General features: G+C 38.4%; 1 protein-coding gene and 1 long non-coding RNA gene across 8 annotated transcripts; one reads left to right on the top strand and one right to left on the bottom strand.

Annotated features, from left to right (window-relative positions):
* Window positions 1-3,635: 3,635 nt before the first annotated feature.
* Window positions 3,636-19,908, top strand: CrebB (Cyclic-AMP response element binding protein B). Of its 7 annotated transcripts, XM_030387673.2 has the most exons (7): window positions 3,636-3,894; window positions 11,715-11,832; window positions 12,474-12,892; window positions 14,492-14,752; window positions 14,892-15,060; window positions 17,328-17,486; window positions 17,600-19,908. In XM_030387673.2, the coding sequence occupies exons 3-7, from the start codon at window positions 12,581-12,583 to the stop codon at window positions 17,806-17,808; spliced, it is 1,110 nt and encodes a 369-aa protein (XP_030243533.1). In that variant the 5' UTR covers window positions 3,636-3,894; window positions 11,715-11,832; window positions 12,474-12,580; the 3' UTR covers window positions 17,809-19,908. The 7 variants fall into 7 exon arrangements, with proteins under 7 accessions (XP_030243533.1, XP_030243534.1, XP_089119113.1 ...); XM_030387674.2 differs by lacking the exon at window positions 11,715-11,832; XM_089262987.1 differs by lacking the exon at window positions 3,636-3,894 and having other exon boundaries at window positions 11,053-11,832; window positions 14,492-14,740.
* On the bottom strand, window positions 9,849-10,967 carry LOC115563938 (uncharacterized). Its single transcript, XR_003980491.2, has 2 exons — window positions 10,443-10,967; window positions 9,849-10,357 (listed from the first exon to the last, which is right to left on the bottom strand). It is a non-coding gene; the product is annotated as an uncharacterized LOC115563938 (long non-coding RNA).
* Window positions 19,909-20,693: the final 785 nt, after the last annotated feature.

Genomic DNA, 20,693 nt, shown 5'->3' with positions numbered 1-20,693 from the left:
TGTATATTCCTTGAACACCCTTTCATTTCGATAACGCTTCAGTTGCTCAACATTCAATCAGCTTGTAATGATATTATTGCCGTTTCCAACACTGTTCGACGAAGTGTACAAGCAATGTGTGGTTACTTTTGTCCTGCTCGACTCTCAATTACCTTTGACATAAGTTGTTGCCGTTACCTTGTTCCGGTTGTGTTGTTCAGCTGCTGATTTCGCTCTCGGTAAGCAAGTTTGTTTACCCACCTGCCTACGTCAGTTCATCGGACCATCGGACCATTGGACCATCGGCCCATTGGATCATCGGACCATCGGACCATCGGCCCGTCATCCTCTCGTTCAATCGGGCCCAGTCCCTGTCCGAGCTCCACCTGATGAATGTGTGGGCGGGTTGTCATTCGTGTGGCGTTGGGCTGGCTGTGCTTCGCCATTGTGGGTGGGTAAGTGAGGGGGAGGCAGTCCGGTGGTTCGGGATTTCGGCCTGGCGCTGTGTTTCGGTGCTAGCTTTTGGTTATAAACGTATTACGTATAGCGCTTTACACGCCCCTGCGCATTTCTTATTAAATAAATGCCCCAAGCAGCTCACTTTCAAATCACATTACTGCCGCTCTGGAGCCGTAAAAAAAGCGGATGGTGGAACGAAGGACGAAGGGTAGGGGGAAAGGGGGGTGGGGTGCGATGGCAGGCATGGGTGGCTGACGGAGCTGGCGGCATTTTCGTGTTGTTCGCTTAAATTTTGGCAGTGCGACCGCCGCTGTCAGCTGCATGCGCGACGTAACGCAATATGCGACGTATGCGTAATTTATGCAACGTTTATGGAGCATACGTCATGTAAGCCGCGCTCACACAAACGCACCGGCAAAGCAAATATCCAATGTATCTCTGTCAAGTGAGGCAGCAACGAGGCTCGGTTAGAGAAATGTTAACGTTAGAGTAGGGCAGCCGACTATGTGCGTGTGTGTGTGTGTGTGTGTGTACATATATGGATGTGTGTGTGCGAGTGCGTGATGACTGTGATTATTGTATTACGCATACGCCAAGTTGCCAAATTGAAAATGTTGCTTCGGTTTATGGGGCGTTTGCTCGCCGAGGGTATACTCATCATGACAAACGCTAAGCGACACCCTGTTCCCAGCCCCATTTAGACAATATATTTTAATAATCACTGCAGGAATCTCATGAAATTGAGTATATTTTCTGTTTTTTTTTTTTATCGAAATAAATGGGCAAATTAGAAATATTTGTAAGATACTTTTAGGTGTGTATGGCTCCATAATTACTCAAATTTAATATTATTTTTACATAATAATTTTATATTCAATTATTTTATTTATTATTGCTGAATAAACTTTTACAAAAATATATGTACATTTTATGGTAGCTCAATATATTATGTATGTAGTATGTACATAATTTATTTATTGATATCAGCCTTTAAACATTCCAACATCAGCGTTTTAAAAAAATATAATATTTTTTCTACTACTCTACGTTGGGTTTTAAAACCTATAACATTTCACTGTATTATATGTATGTATAAACATTTTTTGTAACTCTGATTTTTTATATTTAATTGATATCATAATAAAAAATTTATACGTATTTTTCCCAATTGATTTTCGGTCCAATAATTATACGCACATAAAAGGACATTTCCACTTCGATGTTACGAAAAAAAATATGTTTTTTTCCTATTTGTTCGTCAGTTTGTTTCAACTTCATGTGGGTGTGAGTGGAACGTGTTGCACCTGCCTGTGGTCAGATTTATGCCCGCCTTCAGTGTACTTTATCAAGTTTTGGCTAATTGGTTTCTGCAACGGTAGAGACCAGTTAACAGACTGGCTAAGAATAGAATGGAAGCAATTACACACTATAAACGAGACTGAGACCGAGTATGGATAGCTGCAAATTCGATGTTACTTTATGGTTTTAATAGAACTTTGTAAACTTTTAATTAATTCGTTTTCTATCATAATTTGCATTGAACTACTATGGTGGGTAATTTGACTCAGCTGCTAATCGACAGCCTGAGCGTATGCTATAAATTTCGCTGGCCAGTCAGCTGCTATTGCTCACACGCATGTGCGAGCGAGTTAAGTGCGCTCGATGTGTGTGCGAGCGAGCTAGCGAAATAACGTCACCATCGTCGCGCCTCTGCTGCGGTGTACGCCATAACAGTACGCTAACAGCAACAACAATAATACACGGAAAAAAACAGTAACGGCACAAAGCGAAACAGCAACAACAACGTCAAGAAGAAGAAGGTGAACATCGCGTCGTCGGCGTCAATTGTGCGTGCTCTTCTTTCATTCTTATGGCATTATAGAATTATGGTATGTCTATGTCTGTCTCTCAAATTACCAACACACACATAAAGCAATGCGCATGTACATACATACATATGTATGTATATACATACATATGCAAATGTAGAACTCGACTTGCGTTAGGTATTTAAAAATATTTCAGGCATTTGTGTAGTAGTTGGTCTTCTACATGAGTAAGCGCACAAGACAAGGCAAGTGCGAAGAGCGCGAAAGAGTGCGAATAGACAAGAGAGATAGACCGAGGGAGGGTGGTGAGTGTAATGGAAGAACGCCGGCATCGACATCGACGTCAGCGTCAGGCACCGTGACTTTGACGTGGCGACGATAACGTTTAACGCTCTTGTTTTCCTATTATTGTTTGTGTTGTTTTAATTGTTGCTGCCGCTGCACTTCAAGAAGCTGATGCTTAAGCAGAGCACACACAACAACAAAGCACAAAATTACGAAACAGGCGAGGGAGCAAGCACACATGCAAACACACGCATGCAAGTGAGTACGAGTACGAGTATATTAGTAAAAACAAACACACATACATACATTGCTATGCATGTATTATTATGTGTAGAAGCAAGCGTGTTAGAAATATTCAAATCACGACTCAAAGACATCAACCTGCTGGGCATTGGAGATACGTACATACATATGTATGTATGTATATAGACGAAATAAACATAAAATTGCTTGCATTTAGTTTTTCTATTAATTATATAATAATATTGTACATGTGTATGTACAAACACACATACAATGGACGGCACACTATTCAAATCTGTTGCCGATTACGTGACTCACTTGAATGCAGAATTAGCTGCTGCATACTCGATGTGCTATCTCCCTCTCTCGCACTGAATTCTTAATTTTACTCGTACTAGAACGTATCGGCTTTTTGTACGAAAGCAAATAAATAAGTAATGATCGCAATATAAACATTTTTATGGATTTTTTGTTTTAAAATCTTAAATATCCGTATGTTAGTTTTAATCGCCCGTGAACGTTTTAAGAATTTTATTTATGCATATTTACGGATATGTACATACATATGTACATACATATGTGTGTATGTATATACTTAAATCTTTGACTTTCTAAGAATTGTTCAGTCTTTAAAAACCATTTTTCGTGCGTGACTCAGCACGAATGTAGTTTAATTTTATGCACAAGCACGCGCTCATCGCTAACTATTTGCTGCTGCTACCGCTGCTGGTGACGTGTGCTGCGGCGACTTCGACGTCGACGTCTGTATGAGTATATGTGTACATATACATAGGCGTCGTCGTCGTCGTCGTCGTCGTAGCCACGTCGTGGCCGCTTAGTCAGTCATCGGTGTCAGTATTGCTTTTCAGTTCGGCTACGTAAAGCGGCGTCAGAGGCAGTAGCGGCGACGAGCAGCAGCCCCTAAAGCAACAACAATAACAACAACAACACAATACTAGCAATCGCAATCGCAGTCGCAATAAGCAGCAGCAACAACATTCAGTCAGTTGTCGGTTGCGCCGTCGTCGCGTCATCAAGCGCCGGCAGCAACTACAACGATACAGATAGCTATAGCTATAGCTATAGCCAACGACAAAAGGTGACGAGTGCGGCCCATTAAAGAATAAGAAGAAGAAACGCGCACAAATTTAGGCGCCAAAAACGTACATTCATATGTGTGTATGTGTGTAGTATATACATATGTAACAGTAATAGAAGTGCAACAACAACAACAACAACTCTTTCATTTACTTGTGTCTAAGTGTGCGTGTGTGAGAGTGACCTTTTTTTATTATATTTGCGCACTTTTCATGTGTGAAATATTTGTGTAAGAAGTTAAGCAAGTAATTATAGCCGCTGTCTCGCTCTCTCGCGCAATTCCAATGGGGAGAGCGCCAAACGGTTAACGATACAACAACAACAACAACAATAATAGCAGCAACAGCAACTGCACATTGTATACATACATACATGCAAACATATGTACATACATATGCATGAACATACATGTGTATACATATTCATATATGTGTGTATGTATATAATTTGTACATATAATGTATTGTAATCAAATACAAATCGGCGAAACAACAAAAATCTTGACGTAATCGCAACACAACGAAAAGAAATCAAAAACAAAAAATAAAACGAAACAAAAACAAAAAGCGCAAAGCGCGCAGCAAACTCAACGACGAAAGCAAAAACAACAGCAGCAAGAGCAACGGCAACGGCAACGGCAAAAGCTGTTTGTTTTCTTTTACGTTATTTATTTATTTTCGTTTCTTGCTTTTTTTTTTTTTTGTTTTTTGTCATTGCTTTTGTTATTTATCGATGTATATTGTTGTTAAAACATCTCATTAAGCGGCTTGCAAAAATTTTTACAAATTTTGTTGCTATTACGCGAAAATTTGAGCTTTTTCACTTCTTTGTGGCGAATTTCATTGTAATTAGTCAGCGGCAGCAGCAGCAGCAGCAGCAGCAACAACATCATCAACATTAGCGGGTAAGATATGATAAGAGGCGAGTGTGGGGGTGTGGCAGCGCCACTAGACAGAAGTATACGCTTAATAGCTCTTATCGAGAGTATTAACTCATTATCGACTGCACCAAGTTAATTTAAAAATAATTCAATTATTAAATTTATAGAAGGTCATTCACTTGAATAATGCAGCAACAAAGCGGACATACTAAAAAATTTATATATATTTAAAATGTGCATTTTAATTTATGTGTACAGTGAGTCCAAAAAGTATATGAACGCAAAGCACTTTATGTTTTAAATTTATATTTAACAATATTTTCAATATAAATTCAAATTAACATCAGCGAATTTTTGGGTTCAGTTTTTACAAATATTTTTCCCTAATTTTTATATTCATATATATATGTATATGTATATGTATTTCATAAATAGAAATGATTTCTGCGTGAAAACAAACACCATTCCATTCCGTAAATTGTAAAAAAGAAATGTTAGAAACAATGTGCGACAAAAGCAATAATAATAACAAGTAAGAAAGCTCTAGTCGAGACTGCTCGACTACGAGATCCCCTGAACCCTACAAGCAACTGATATTTCAATAATAATTAGCAAACACACACGCACACACACACACACACACACACGCATACAAACAAACAAACGCAGCGATTGCGCTTGGGTTGCGTTGCAGTGTTGGCAATATAATGAAAACTTATTTGTTGAATAATTTAATTTCTAGACGTACGATCGTAATGAAACTTTCAGAACGTAATCATAATGTTAAAATGTATGTGTATACCGAAGCTCAAGTCTCTAGTATTTGATATACGACTTTTACAAAGATGAGGGTGAGGGGGTGGATTTAGGTGTGGGGGGTAAATTTTAACAAAAACCGAAATTGTATAAAATTCATCTTAATGTACATTTTAAATTTGGAGACTCTAGCTTGAAAGATGTAGGAGATATAATTATTTAAGTGATCTTCGATAAGGTTTTTTATCGATAAAAAAATATCGGAATGAGTTATCGTTTTTTAGTGATAAACTCGATCTGCGCGTGATATATACGGACATTTTAAAAAAAAGTTGAAGTCTCTAGCTCTTATATCTTCTGAAATCGACGCGTTCATACATACGGACGGACGGACGGACGGACGGACGGACGGACGGACGGACGGACGGACGGACGGACGGACGGACGGACGGACGGACAGACAGACGGACAGGGCCAAATCGACTCAGCTTGTCGTCCTGATCAAGAATATATATACTTTGTGGGGTCTGCCACGCCTCCTTCTGCCTGTTACATACTTTTAACAAAACCATTATACCCTGATTTCCCATTTTCAATGGGTTCAGGGTATAAAAATAATAACCTAGCCCTAAAGACATAAACGTTACAGCGTATCGAACTTGGATAGCGCATATACAATATATATATTATACATGCATACATACATAGTATATCCAATTTGGAATAATGCAGAAAATTGAGACCAATGATTTCTAAGAACTATATGATGAAACAATTAATTTCCATGGCAATTCAAAAGTCACGTTAAATTTGTAACCCAAAGCAATGCAAATAGATTCAAATATCTACAGGTATTACATTCTATATGATATACAGACATACATACATACAACAGAATATGACACACAATAGGCTAGAATATGACATAATAAAATATAGGTTAGTCATAGATATAGTAAAACTCTATCTAGCATAATGTCAGTTAAATCTAGAATGAGGTATTCCATGAAGGTGTTCCCTAAAATAGTACGCCCCTTTTAAATGCAGATAATTGATGTTTTAATATACCCGATAAGTAAGGTGTTTCAACAATTTATGACCCGCACCAAACATTAGTCATGGGCACACGCTGGAGCCCAATCAAGGCATTACTTTAAAAGCGCGCTAAATTGTCACCTTATCATAGATCAGAGAAGTTGAAATACATCCAATTTATAATCAAACTAAGCTAGTACGTGGAGGGAGAAACTTTCGCACACTTAAGATGGAATTAGATACTATTCGAAAATATATTTACATTCGACGCTCAAATCGTGTATTTCATTTAACAGTTATTTTATCTACATATTTACCCAAACAGCTGTTTACTTGGTTGTGTTTCTGTAAGATATTTTATTACATCATCGATCGTATCACATCACGTTAGTAAGCTAGAGGAATTTCGCGTTTGAGACGTTTGGAATTCAAGATCGTATCGTAAATTTGTAGATTTACGTATGTGTGTATGTATGTATGTATATATGGGCAGTATTTATTATATCGCATGAATCTGTCAATATTTGAAATACAGTACACCCTGAATGCTCGCCTTCCGTTATTCCCTTAGTCCCGGCTCCAATTAAGCTACGAGGTTGAGCTGATTTTTCTATGCCGTTCAACGTAATAGAGTGACGCTGATAACGGAAATGGGTAAGGGCTGCCGCCTCCAAAACAAAAATGATAACAAATACTCATTCGCGTATATGCACAAATTTATACAGACATACATACATACAATGTATATACAATGAATGTTTATATGTACATACATATGTACATATATGGATAGATACGCACCAGGGCTGCAGGAATGTTGGTGCGGTTCACAGTTTAAGCTAACTCAATTAGGAGTTAGTTCGTGAACCGAGCTTAGCTTCAAATTCGAAATTCGATGATTTTCAAATTTGAATTCGATTCGCTTTGATTTATGGTTCAAATTTCAATTCCCAATTGCTTTGGTATAAATCGGCTTGTAGTCATGTTACATACATACGTACGTACATACATATGTATGTACATACATTTTATATATGTACATACATACATACATATGTATAGATATTGGTAGCTGGTGTAGACGCAAAATGGTTGTATTATCAAATTACTGCTAGCTGATAATCCGCATAAAAGCCGTCGAGTGGGTGGCGACGGGCTGGCGGCAGGCATTTGTTGGCCATGTGCAACAGATTCTAACGGCAAAAAGTTTCGCCCCCAAACAATTGGTTTGTTTGACAGCGGCAACGCTTCAACCGCTTATGCATGTATGTATGTATGTGTGTGTATCTCCCACTCATACGCACACACACATTCCAGCTCCCGGTTTTTTTCCCGTTTCACGTTTCGCATACCTCCTCCTTGCCCTTTGCCCACGCGCACTTCCAATGCCATTCCGTTGCGAGTTCCCATGGCAAATATTAACGGTTTTCGTTTATGCTGCGATTTTTGTTGCTGTTGTTTCTGTTGATGCTGCTGTGCACTCATTTAGCTTTAATTAATATACACACAAATACAAAAGCATTCGCAACAAAATGCAATGCATGAGACGAGCTAAAAATATATCATGCTGACGTCACATTTTGCGTATGAACAAACACGAAGGCATTAAGAACGAGAAAGCGGCCGCCGCCGCACTTGCCTTGCGCCGCTGCCAAAGTCAAAGCCCAAAAGCAAAAGACAACGGCGACGGCGACGACGACGACGACGACTGATTGGAATTGATTAAAATGCAGCAAGCAAATATTGCCATTCCCGTTGGCTGTCTTTGCTGTGACTTGTGCTGTTAATGTCAAATGGAAACAGCAGCAACACAACAGCTACAGCAACAACAAGAGCAAGAAAGCAGATATGCATATGCGAATGTACATACGTACGTATATGTATATACATATGTACATACACACATGCATAAATGTATGTATGGATAACAAGAAATGAAATGCCATTATTTAATGTTTCGATTTTGGACTCGCATAACCAATAATTCACGATGATGTCAATGACGTTGATGACGTTGCCAGATTTTTTTTATGCTTTTTCAGCTTTGCGACTTTTGCGCCATTGTTCGCTTTCGTCATTCTGCCTACCCACCTTCCACGAGGCCTGTGTCACCCTCTCTCTCTCTCTCTCTCTCTCTCTTTCGCTCTTGTTGCGGTGTCAATTACCTCTTTGAATGGTCGCCACAAGTATTTTTAAGTTGTGCTTACGCAGTGATGACAAGCACAACACAACTCAGCTCAACTCAAAAAAAGAAGTATAATGATAAAACGGACCCGCGCGCACATGATTGATATGATTGTAACGCGGGTGGGTGGCTGGCTGGCGGCAGCAACAGGCGCAGCTTCACTTGCCTAGGCTGACAGCTTAAAGCGTCTAGTGATGATCGCGTGACTATCGCGCTCGACAATGAAAAGACGATGGCAAAACCCGAAAATTTGTGGGAAGGAATTAGATTGCGAGTGCACGGATTTGCTTCCTCCTGAGTTTAATTCTGAATGTACATATGTATGTATGCATGTATATTTTCTAGCAAATCAGTACTTTGCAAAAATATTAATTCTCTATATCTCAGTACTTGTTTGTAACTTTGCGTGCCTCTCACGCGCACACCTCAAAGACTTTGAACTGAATCAGCGCCTCTTTTCTCTGTCCTGCTCTGTCTTTGCCTGTCTCTCGGTCTGTCTTTCACGCGCATCAACATCAATTCAATTCCAGCTAGCATTTTAAGTGCAGTGTCACTGTGCTTTATGTTTTATATATGTATGTATGTATGTATATATTTTATGTGCTGTCTGTTCGCAGTTTGCTCAGTGCAACAAATACATAACATTGAAGAGGAACAAAACATTTTAATCAGCTGCGATAAATAAAAAGCACGAGTTTGTCTAGTCGTGAGCTACCTGTAGCTAGCTAGCGTCTAGTTGTCCCCTCACAAAAAGCAAAAGTGAATTGCCTGCCTTCAACACATACACACAGACTTATGCACATTTGTATAGACATACACGCATACACACCCACGTCTGTTTTAAAGAGGAGAGAGGAAGTTATTCACATGCAAAACTTACTTTCCTTGCACTAAAGCAATCGCTTTTTTGTAGTTTATAGAGATGACAAAACGTATTACGGTATTAAAATGATTCTTTAATTTTTGATTTTTGGTTCTCATTTAAAATTGTAATTCATAGCCTTAAATCTATTTTGTACATTGTTTGACATTTTATCCATTTAAATCCCAAAATCACGTCATACCACATCGTTGCAGTCATTAGCATCTATACAATTGCTTGCATTAAATTGATATTTAATTGATTTGATTCAACAAGATGCCAGTCCAAGGTTTCAATATTGTTACTCATTGACTGAAAAGTCTTTCATTAAATCTTCATAGTTATAATTATGTATAATGTACATATGTACCATACAAATGCATGTAGACATACTTAAACATACATAGATACGTATGTATGTATGTATGTATGCACTCAGTACTTAATATTTTCTGACCAAACGGCGCCAACTTCGTTTTTGTTGTTGCCCAAAACAACAACCGCAACGGTAAATGGCATACACTGAGTCAGTTAGTCGGCCAGTCTCCTCACCCTCACTCACTCTTGCTCAGAGCTTCGTTCTATCCCTCTTCGTCACTCTCTTCGTCACTGACTTAATGCAAGTATGACTCGCACAGACAGCGCGGCGTTTTGTGGGGCTGGGTCAATGAAGCGGGTGTCAGATATAAGAGTCACAATGGAATGCGTTTGAAAGTAAAATGAGCAACGGTACACTTAGACGACATCTGTAAATGTATTATTATTTTAAATTGTAATTCTAAAATGCAATTGTTTTAAACGTTTTCATTTTTATAGCTTTTTTGTATATACTTAAATATGTGTTGGCAAGTCAAACGGCATTTAAGCACTTTAAAACAGTCAGTTGTTTTGCAAATGTTGAAAATCACTTTTGAGCACTTAACTTAAGTACTTAAATTAATTGCCAATTTACAAGCAGCTGTTTACGGCCAGCTAAGCACGTATGAAATTGATGAATAATCGTTATTTGAAATTAATTAATCGAGCGCCAGAATTGTATGGAGTTGCAGCCCTGGTGCCAGCAGTGTCGCACGACCTAACAGCTGTTTGCTGTGCTGCCAGCTGTATACAGATATGTCGCGCGCTTTTTTTATATAGTCATTGGTGTGCTAAATTATTAATTGTCGAATGTAAACAAGACGTAAATAATATACAATTATTACTAAACTAACAATTTGTTTGGTTTGCTTTGTTGCGTAAAAACCATTTCTAAAAATATTGTTGCTTATTTTATGTGCCAACTATCTGGCAACACTCATCTGTAAAACGGGTTGCTGTCGCTGCGTGCGCATGCATATGTGTGCTTGCGAGTGCGTATTCTATGTATATGTTTGTGTGTGTGGATAGCTTGGTTGTATGTGTACGTGTGTGTCTTGTGCAGATGGGTTTGTGTGTGTGTTTGCGCCAGTACCGAGGCAGTGAAGCAGCGCGAGCGAGCGAGTGAGCAATACAAAATAATATTTTGCGCAAAAAGGGCTAAGAACCTGATGAATAAATTGTAGTTAATGTTGAATGTGAGCTAAAACGCGCGTGCTAAACTAGCGATAAACAATTTGTGTCCTTGCATCCTGCCACTGGCCCCCAGGCAGCTGACAAACAAATCACACAGCACTGCTCTGAAAAAAAAAGAACGTAAGCAACGATAACAGCAGAAAAATTTTTGGTGTGCAGAGCGCGCGTGCTGCCAACTGTGTGAAAAGTGTTTTGCCTGCCGTCGCCGTCGCTGTCACCGTCCGACCCAATCAAATCCAATAACAAATCATTTCGCCTGTGCGAAGAATTTAGGAGCAACAAAATCCCGCTGCCACTAGCTATGCATCAGCAGCAATCCGCTACGTAGTATCAGCGCAAGGCAAGCGGAGCTACATAGCTGTCTGTTCTACTCTAGAGTGTGTGGCGTGCGTACAGTTGAATTTTTCAACAAGTTGCCAGCACAGCGCGCAACGCGACACAGGCACAATCACACACAGGCACTGTTACAGTTACATATATCCATATGCAGGCACACATACAATTATAAATACATATATATATATACATATATAAGTATATTTATATACATAGACCCACACAAACACCAGCGCGCGCAGCGAGAAGTGAAACAGAAACAGAAACAGCAACAGCAAAAATAACAACAACAGCAACAAGAGGAGCAGCAACGTTTTAGTGATGTCATCAGAAAGTAAGTTTGCGTTTTTTGTTTTTGTTTTCTTCATTTTTTTTTTTGTTTTGTTTGCCTATAACACAACGTCGTCATGACGTCATTTCATAAAAATACACACAACAGTTGAGACAGTATGGCCGTTGCTGTTAGTGTTGTTGTTGTTGTTGTTGTTTTGTCGTTGTCATCGTCGTCGTCATTTTTGTAGCAAGCAAACAAAACAAACCAAACAACAGTTGTAAAGGCAGCAGCCGCAGCAGCAGCAGCAACAGCAGTGACAGTGACAGTCAACGTGTGTTGGTGTGTGTACGTGTGTGTGTGTGTGAGTTCGTTTGTTTTTGTTGTTGTTGTTGTTGAAACGAACAATTAACAATTAGCAATTACCAATCAAGCAATATTGTAACCAAAAACCAATGAAACCAATTTTGTGCACATCTCTCTCTCTCTCTCTCTCTCCCTCTCTTTTTCTCTCCCTCTCAATATCTCTCTTTCTATTTCTGTTTTTCTTACGCTGCTCCTGTCTCTCTACTGTGTGTGTGTGTGCGTGTGTGTGCGCGCGCGGCCCATCGTTTTCATTGCTTTGGCAACCGACCGACCGGCCGCTCGTCCACCCGCCCGACCGTCCGCACGCCCGCCTTCATTTGATCCTGGACTGTGTGCAGTCGTCGCCCAGCATCCATCAACTTCAAACTGGCAAAATTGAAACGGAAAAGACGCCAAACTGAAGCACTTGTCGGAGAGCGTAACGGTGCTGCTGAAAATCGCTAAAATGGACAGCATCGTCGAGGAGAACGGCAACTCGGCCTCCAGCGGTAATGTGAACGACGTCAACGATGTCACATCAGCAGCGGCCGTCGCCGCCGCTGCCGCCGCAGCAGCAGTGGCAGCAACAGGCGGCCAACAGCAGCAACAGCAGCAGCAGCAGCAGCAGCAGACACAACAGAACCAGCAAAGTACAACGAGCGGCGTTCCAGCGACGGCCAACACAAACAACGCCAGCGGCGCGGCATCCGTGCTGACAACGACCGCCAACTGCAATATCCCGTACCCGATGCAGGCGCTCGTGCAGCACGGCCTGCAGGTGAGTCCCACGCCAGTCCTGCTACGCACCAGCCCCCTCCTCGCGCAAGCCATCAAGCGAAATGCACAACAGTGCGAACAGGAGTCGGAATATATGTGTATAGAGCCCATGGGGTATATGGGATCTACAGCAAAAAGGAATCTGAATACATGTAGAGCATACAGTGTGTGTATATAGGCTATAGAAATGGGATGTGTACAGCAAAAAGGAATCGGGATATATAGCATATAGTGTGAGACCGTTATAATAGAGCAAAGGAATGGGAATACGTATATATAGAGTATAGAATATATATCTATACATCAGGCAGATATATAAATATACATATATCAACAGCTGTTTCTTATATATATATGTATGTATATAAATTTATAGAAACAGGAGTTTTAATAGATCTATATCTATCTATCTAGTAAATTCATACTATAATTTATATAAGATTATATTATTGATACTTCGTATTAGTATATATTAGCCTTATATACTTCATAATTACTTATTTTATAGCCATATATTGCTTCATATTTGACTAGGGAAACTTGAGGACTTATATTGATTCATAATTCATATTCAATTCAGTTCCCATTAAGGATTGAAGACTTCCAGGGCTTCACATAAGACTCTGCAATAGAATCAGTTGTTGCAGAATTGTAATTGTTCTTAAGAACTAGTTCCCATCGAAGCAGTTGAATCAACAAATGTATTACTAATTTTAATGGGACAGAAGTTACGCACAAGGCGCTTGAAAAGCTTTTAGAATTATTGCTAATCCAATGTAGAATCATAGCATCTAAAAGTGTATTACTAATTTCTTAGCATTAGTAAAGCGCATGCGACGCTTGAAACGCATAAAAGTCTACAGAATTTTAGCTATTCTACTATAGATACAATCAGAGACACAATCAGACTTGGTAACACTGGGTAAAAACGCCAGAGACCCTTGAAAGGCATGAGAAGTACGGCAAATAGCATAGAGAATATTAAGTATCAGCAGGTTATTCAATTAGTATCAGCTAGGTAAGCGTTTATAGAGCCTATAACATTCTAGTAGCTCATATGAAACGCTTGAGACCCATTAGTGGGGCGGGGCTCTTCCAGCCGATAGCCGCCTCGGGCTTCGCCTAGTCACACCATTTCGTTTATATTTGGGCTTTACGCTAGGCTCCCGTCAAAATTATTCATTAACTGAAGACAATTAGATAGGACGCCTGTAAGCTCGAGATGGGTGTACGTTTCTAAAGTTCCATGAGTCACAAACTCGTATTTAAATGTTTTCATTGGCTTTGTTGCGCATTCGTAAAGGTTTTTTTTTGTTTGCCTCGCTCTCTATCTGTCTCTCTCGCTCTCTCGCTGGGTGTTGAAAATTTGATATGGGAATCTATTTGAACTTGGCTCGAACCTGGCCAGCTGACAATATCGATACTAATCATTTATTTAAACACACACACGAGAGCAATTAAGAAATGGGGATTTAAGCCCAGCCGAAAGCCTGCTTGCCTATGGAATGCGCAATGTGGCCTCTCATGCTCTGCTCCGTCATTAACCTAACTCAGTTTCATCTCAATCAATGATGGCTAATTGTGTTTTCGATTCGTGCAGGTGCAATCCGTGATACAGGCGGCCAATCATTCGGGTGTCATACAGACCGCTGCTGGCACACAACAGCAACAGCAGCAGCAGCAGCAGCAGCAGCAACAGCAGCAACAACAGCAGCAACAACAGCAGCAGCAGCAACAACAGGCGCTGGTCGCCGCATCGGCGATACACAAAGGCGGCACCAGCGTCGTCTATATGACAAAGCCGGCCAATACGACGGTCATACATCAGACCACGAGCAACGCGGTGCAAGTGCGTAACAAAGTGCGTAGCAGTTGCTAAAGTAAAGCAGACATTAAAACACACACACACACACACACACACACACACAGACACCCACTACCTCACACACACACACCGAGTCAGTTGAATGCATTAATTAGCTCTACATCATTGCTTTCAGATCCCTCCAAATTTTCAATGTAAGATCAAACCCGAACCGACTACACAGCATCCGGAGGACAGCGACGATAGTTTATCGGACGATGATTCGCAGCATCATCGCAGCAATCTGACACGAAGGCCATCGTACAATAAGATCTTCACCGAAATCAGTGGACCCGACATGAGCGGTAATTCCCTTCACTACTTTGCCATTTGTTTACCCAGCGAACAGCTGTGCGCACACAGACTGTGTCTCTCACTCTCTACCTCTCCCTCGCCTGCGCTCTTTCTCTATCCCTATACCCTCCAATTGTCCTGCTCTGTTCGCTCTCTAGCTGCTAAATCATTGTCCAGTGCTTGGCCTAACTTGAATCTCTTGATCTATTCGATGTATTTTGCCAATGGCACTCAGAACTCGCACAGCAGCACAGGCAACAACTCATCAGCATTCACAGTAGAACACTCGATTATATCATTGGGAAAGGAAAGGAGAAAAGGAAATCAAAATTTGTATATAATTTCTATGTTAATTCTCATTCAACTAATGTAATTTGTAAATTAGTTGTAATGAAAGCAGAATGAATGATTATAAAAGAATTTTTAGATCTATAAGAAAAGAGATTAGTTTAATAGAGAATGATGTTAGTTAACAGTGCAACATAACTCTAACATTACTTTAACATTAGCGAAGCTCTTCAGCAGGCTTTTCATTAATATTGATTATTATTAGGCGAATGTAATAGATGAGCTAATATGTCTAGAAAGCCCACCTAAATGGAATGCCATCATAAAGCTTATATAGAATGTTATTAGGCAGCTTAAGCAAAAAAATGTCAATGTAATAGATGAGCTAATGAGTGTTCATGAAAATGGAAATGCCATGGAGCAACGAATGTTGGATGAAACAGTTTCAAAGGAATCTAAAGATTGAAAAAATTTTCGAATTTATAAATTAAGCTTTTTAGCTTTGTAATATAAACTTAGAAACATTGCGCTTCAGGGCTGAGTAAAAAGAAATTAACTTTATTTAATATTGAAAACGAACTTATTTAATGATATACTAAATTTTTGTCAAATTCTCTTTCGATTATTTGAAGCAATATAATATGTATCTGAATTTCGACTTTAAATAGATTTTTATTTATTTTTTTGAGTACCAGATTTTGTTAATTTCTCTCACTCGCTCAAGCCACAAGGCGCACAAGTTTGTATTATAAAGTGAAACTGCTTAATTTATAAAATACATTTTAATTTTAATATCATTAATAATTAATATATCATATATGTCAGGTGCTCAAATCAGTTTTCAAAGTACTATCAATAGCAATTATGCTTTAGGTAGTTAGGAGCCAGATCTATTTCTCTCTGTTTCATGTTCTCATGCTCATGTTTCATGTTCATATCATAGTTCATTGCCTTGTATCTAATATGATCTATTCAGTTTGGTTGAGCGTTTACTGTTATTGTCTATAGACATTATCCATCCATCAATCAGTCAATCTCAATCAATCAAAGTTATTTCATAGAGTTAATTTTCTATCTCTTTTTTGCTCTCTAACAACTGTTTCGCTCTATCTCATGCACACATTAGTTGTTGTTATTGTTGTTGTTGTTGTTGTTGTTGCTGTTGCTTCAAGCAGACGAACAACTTTTGAACATGTGTATATAAAACTGATTAGGATAACGCGCAGCAAACGTCTTAATGTTGTCTCTTTATCATGTTATAACTGTAAATACAATTACTAAATAATCACACACACACACACATACATTTTGCATACATTTTTTTTTCATTTGTTGAGTTTGAGGCGTGTCTCTTGCCTTTGTTGCTGCTGCTGCTGCTGCTGTTGCTGTTGTTGTTGTTGTTGCCGTTGATTTCTTATGCTGCTGTCATCATACTACACACACACACACATTCATCTGCCATCTCATTTGTACTTATATAACAAACGTCGCCCGTCGCCGTCGGCGTTGCTGTTGTTCCAAAACTAACCAATATACATATATATACATATATATATATCGCCTCTCGCTCGTTCGAATCGTTCGCCCGCTCGCTCGCTCACACGCACCCACCCACCCCACAAAATGCCACCCACTGACACCAACGACACCGACACTCACAATGAACAACAACAAACTCGCAAATTCGCATACTTGAAATTCGAAATTCGAAACAGACAAAAAACAAAAAACAAAAATGTGATTTCTTATAATTTTTATTGTATTTTTTTGTTTGTTTTCTTTTTTTACTGCTCGCGAAAAATACAAAAAAAAAAAAATGAAATCAAATTTAATACGATCGCATCGAAAACCAAAATGACAACAACAACAACAACAACTACAACAACCAACAACAACAACCCCCCCTCAACCATATCCCAAAATCAAATACAAAAATCGAATATCGTATGCCGAATATCGTATACCGAATATCGTCAACCTGATGATGCAGCGAGTGGAGCACTGCAAATGTCCGACAGCAACGTTCTCAGCTCTCAGCTGAGTAGCGGGGCGGGGGGCGGCGGCGGCGGCAACATAGCGGGCAGTCCACTGCTGCACATGGCGTCGGACTCGGGCTACTTTATATCCAGTCGGATAGCATACAATACCAGTAAAAGACAACAAAAATAACAAAATTTTATAACTGAGCCAAAAACTTATATGCTTTTCTCTTCTTCTCTCTCTCTCTCTCTCTCGCTCTCTCTCTCTCTCGCCCGCTCGCAGATAACAGTGGCATTCCGGAGGATCAGACACGCAAGCGAGAGATTCGACTGCAAAAGAATCGAGAGGCGGCGCGCGAATGCCGGCGCAAGAAGAAGGAGTATATTAAGTGCCTGGAGAATCGTGTGGCGGTGCTAGAGAACCAAAACAAAGCGCTCATCGAGGAGCTCAAGTCGCTGAAAGAGCTTTATTGTCAGACCAAGAACGATTGAACGTGGAGCCGATGCTGGCACAGGCAGCAGCAGCAGCAGCAGCGGCAGCAGCAATTGTTGCTGACAGCAGCGGCAACAACGGCAGCAACAACAGCAGTAGCTTTATGTCTACACTGGGCTGGCAACAACATCGACAACACCGTGGAGTATGCTAGCTGGCAGCAGGATGCGAACTGGGGCAAGGACACTAACTGGAGCAGGGACGAGGACGACTGCAATTGGCCGCATATCATGATTAGCATACGCTTATGTAGTATAAATGTCGTTGTTGTTGTTGTTGTTGCTGTTGCTGTTGTTGTTGCCACCCACACACACACATACACAGACACATACACACAAACACACACACACAGACACACACACACACATCGAGTGCTGGTCATGTGCGCTGCGCGCACTTGTTGACCAAATGTTGTGCATCAACATTTAGCGACACAACAAGCGGCAAACAGCGAACAAACACTCAACACACACACACACACAAACACAATGTAATTATGTTTATAATTTAAATGTGTAATATTATTTTAAAGCTTATGTTTATGCTTTAGTTATATTTTCTTATTAAATTATACTACACAGTAATCTATACTGTTATTATTTGTATTTTACAATTCTCTTCCCTTTTTTTTTTTTTTTTTTTTTGTTTTTGTTTGATATATGTATATAAACATATATATATATATATATACCGTATACACTACTTTGTTATATCTTAAGGAGAATTCTTGAATTTAGTGCATTGTGCGAGAAGAGAGTCAAATATAGAGGAAAGCCCCCATAAGTTAAATGTGTTTAGCTAAATTTTTATGAAACAGCAACTAGCGAAATTCTTACACCAAACACACCTCCCTCCCCCCCCTCCGCAAATTGTAACACAGCAAAAAAAAAAAGAAGAAAAAACACATTGCATAATTAAAATTAAGTTGAAAAATTTGTAATTTGTAAAAAAAAAAATTCAAGCAGCATATATATGTTATTTATGTATTTATGCACAGTTTTTTTTTTTAGTTTTGTTACATAATTTTAAATATAGCCGTTTCCTTCAAATTAATAGTAAAACACAAAAAAACGAAACCCCCCTCCCCCCATGGGCGTCCCTATCGCCACGCCCTCTTAGCATAGGCTACGCAAATGTTTCTTTCTCTGTGCGCACGCGACAAAAACAATTTGATGTATAAATCCTTATATATATATATATAGCTATAAATATATATATAATTTATATATTTATACAGATAAAGAAAACTATGTAGTTAGCGAATATTTGTACACTATTTGTATTTTAACTGATTTTATGTTAAAAGAAAGGAAAGAAAAGAAAATGAAATTAAGTGGAAATATGAAATAATTAATTGTTCTATATACCTAAAAAAAAAAAACAAATTATTATTATTAATATTATTATTTTTTATTTTTTTTTTTTTTTGCATGAGCAAAGGCAGCAAAATAAACAGAGAGAAAACAATCACAAAAACAGTAAACAGAAAAATCAACGAAAGCTTCAACATATTTTGTAAATGTAAAAATTAAAAAAAAAAAAATGAAACCGAAGCAACTATGAAAATGTAAAGAAAACAAAACACAAAAAAAAAAACAAACATACATATAAATTAAAAACTCTCGTTATCTCTTGTGATCAACTCAGTTGTTGTTATGAATGATAAAAAAAAAAAAAAAACAAAAACAAAATGGTAACAAAAATGCAAACAATGAAAATATTCATAAAGTTTCAGAAATTGCGGGCAGTGTACGACTCATCGTGCAATTTTTTTTTATATATTTAATGTATCCAGGAACAATAGGCCAAGATGCATAAGAAGAAGAGGAAGAATGAGATCGGAAACAATGTCAAACACAGTAAACAAACTAAAAACTAAAGAAAAAAAAATATATATAAATACTTTATATAGTATAGATATGTATCTATATATATATGTATATACAAAATGTATACACAAGTCGATAATATATATATATACACACACACACATAAATTATATATATATATATGTATACATATATATCTATCTATTTTTGATGTCAAAATCAAATGAGCAACAAAACTTTCTGAATACGAAACAGAACAAAAACAAAAACAATTATTAAAAAAAAAAAAAAACAAATAAACTGAAAAAGATAAAACAACAACAAAAAGCAAAGAGGAAGAGAAAACGGCGCAACTTTTAGAGCAGTTCATAAGGGGGCAATCGGATCTAGCGACCCGAATCGAAGTTGCATAACAAATATTTTTATTGTCATTGCATAATTTTTAAGGTAGTAATTTTAATATTTATAACATAAGCGACAAAACAAAAACTGACAACCGAAAACAAATGCAAACAAATAGTGGAAGGAAACGCAGAACAAGATGAAAACAAAAACAAAAACAAACAACAAAAAAACAACAACAACAAAGTAGAAGTTACAATATTGTTATAAATATTTGTCTCAATGAGAAAAACAAAAACGAAAACAAAACAAAAAACATAAAAACAAAGAAGAAAGCAAACACAAAAAAAAAAAAAAAAGAAAATCAACATAAAAAAATAAAATTTTACTTGAGTTTCTTTTCACTCTTGTCATAAAATTTTTCTCAAGTTATCCGGCTTTATCCGTTCAAGGATCTGCTTAAGTAATTTTTAGTATTTTGCATCAGTCAAGTACCTAGAAATATGCTAAACAAAGGTACAAAGGTACACTAGGTACTTGGTTCATTTTGAATAATATGAAAAGGAGTTATCGATAACAAGGTGCAAGGGTAAATTATTAATGTACCCATTTTAGCACGTTTTTTAGTACAAGTTACGGTAGTTTATGTTAGAGCTCACACAATAGAAAATTAGGGTTACCTGGTACAGTCGAGTCTCGATAATTCGAAATGG

This window comes from Drosophila navojoa, chromosome X (assembly GCF_054131105.1).
Source record: "Drosophila navojoa isolate 15081-1374.11 chromosome X, UAZ_NAV_1.0, whole genome shotgun sequence".
NCBI lineage: Eukaryota > Metazoa > Arthropoda > Insecta > Diptera > Drosophilidae > Drosophila > Drosophila navojoa.
Note: the sequence above shows the minus strand (reverse complement) of the source record. Positions and strands in the feature narration are given on the sequence as shown.

Excerpts from the sequence above, each read along its gene's own strand:
- CrebB (XM_030387674.2), top strand. The coding sequence starts at position 12,581 with ATGGACAGCATCGTCGAGGAGAACGGCAACTCGGCCTCCAGCGGTAAT. Across the intron at positions 15,061-17,327 it reads CAGTGGACCCGACATGAGCG|CGAGTGGAGCACTGCAAATG; the intron begins GTAATTCCCTTC and ends CTGATGATGCAG. Across the intron at positions 17,487-17,599 it reads TCGGATAGCATACAATACCA|ATAACAGTGGCATTCCGGAG; the intron begins GTAAAAGACAAC and ends GCCCGCTCGCAG.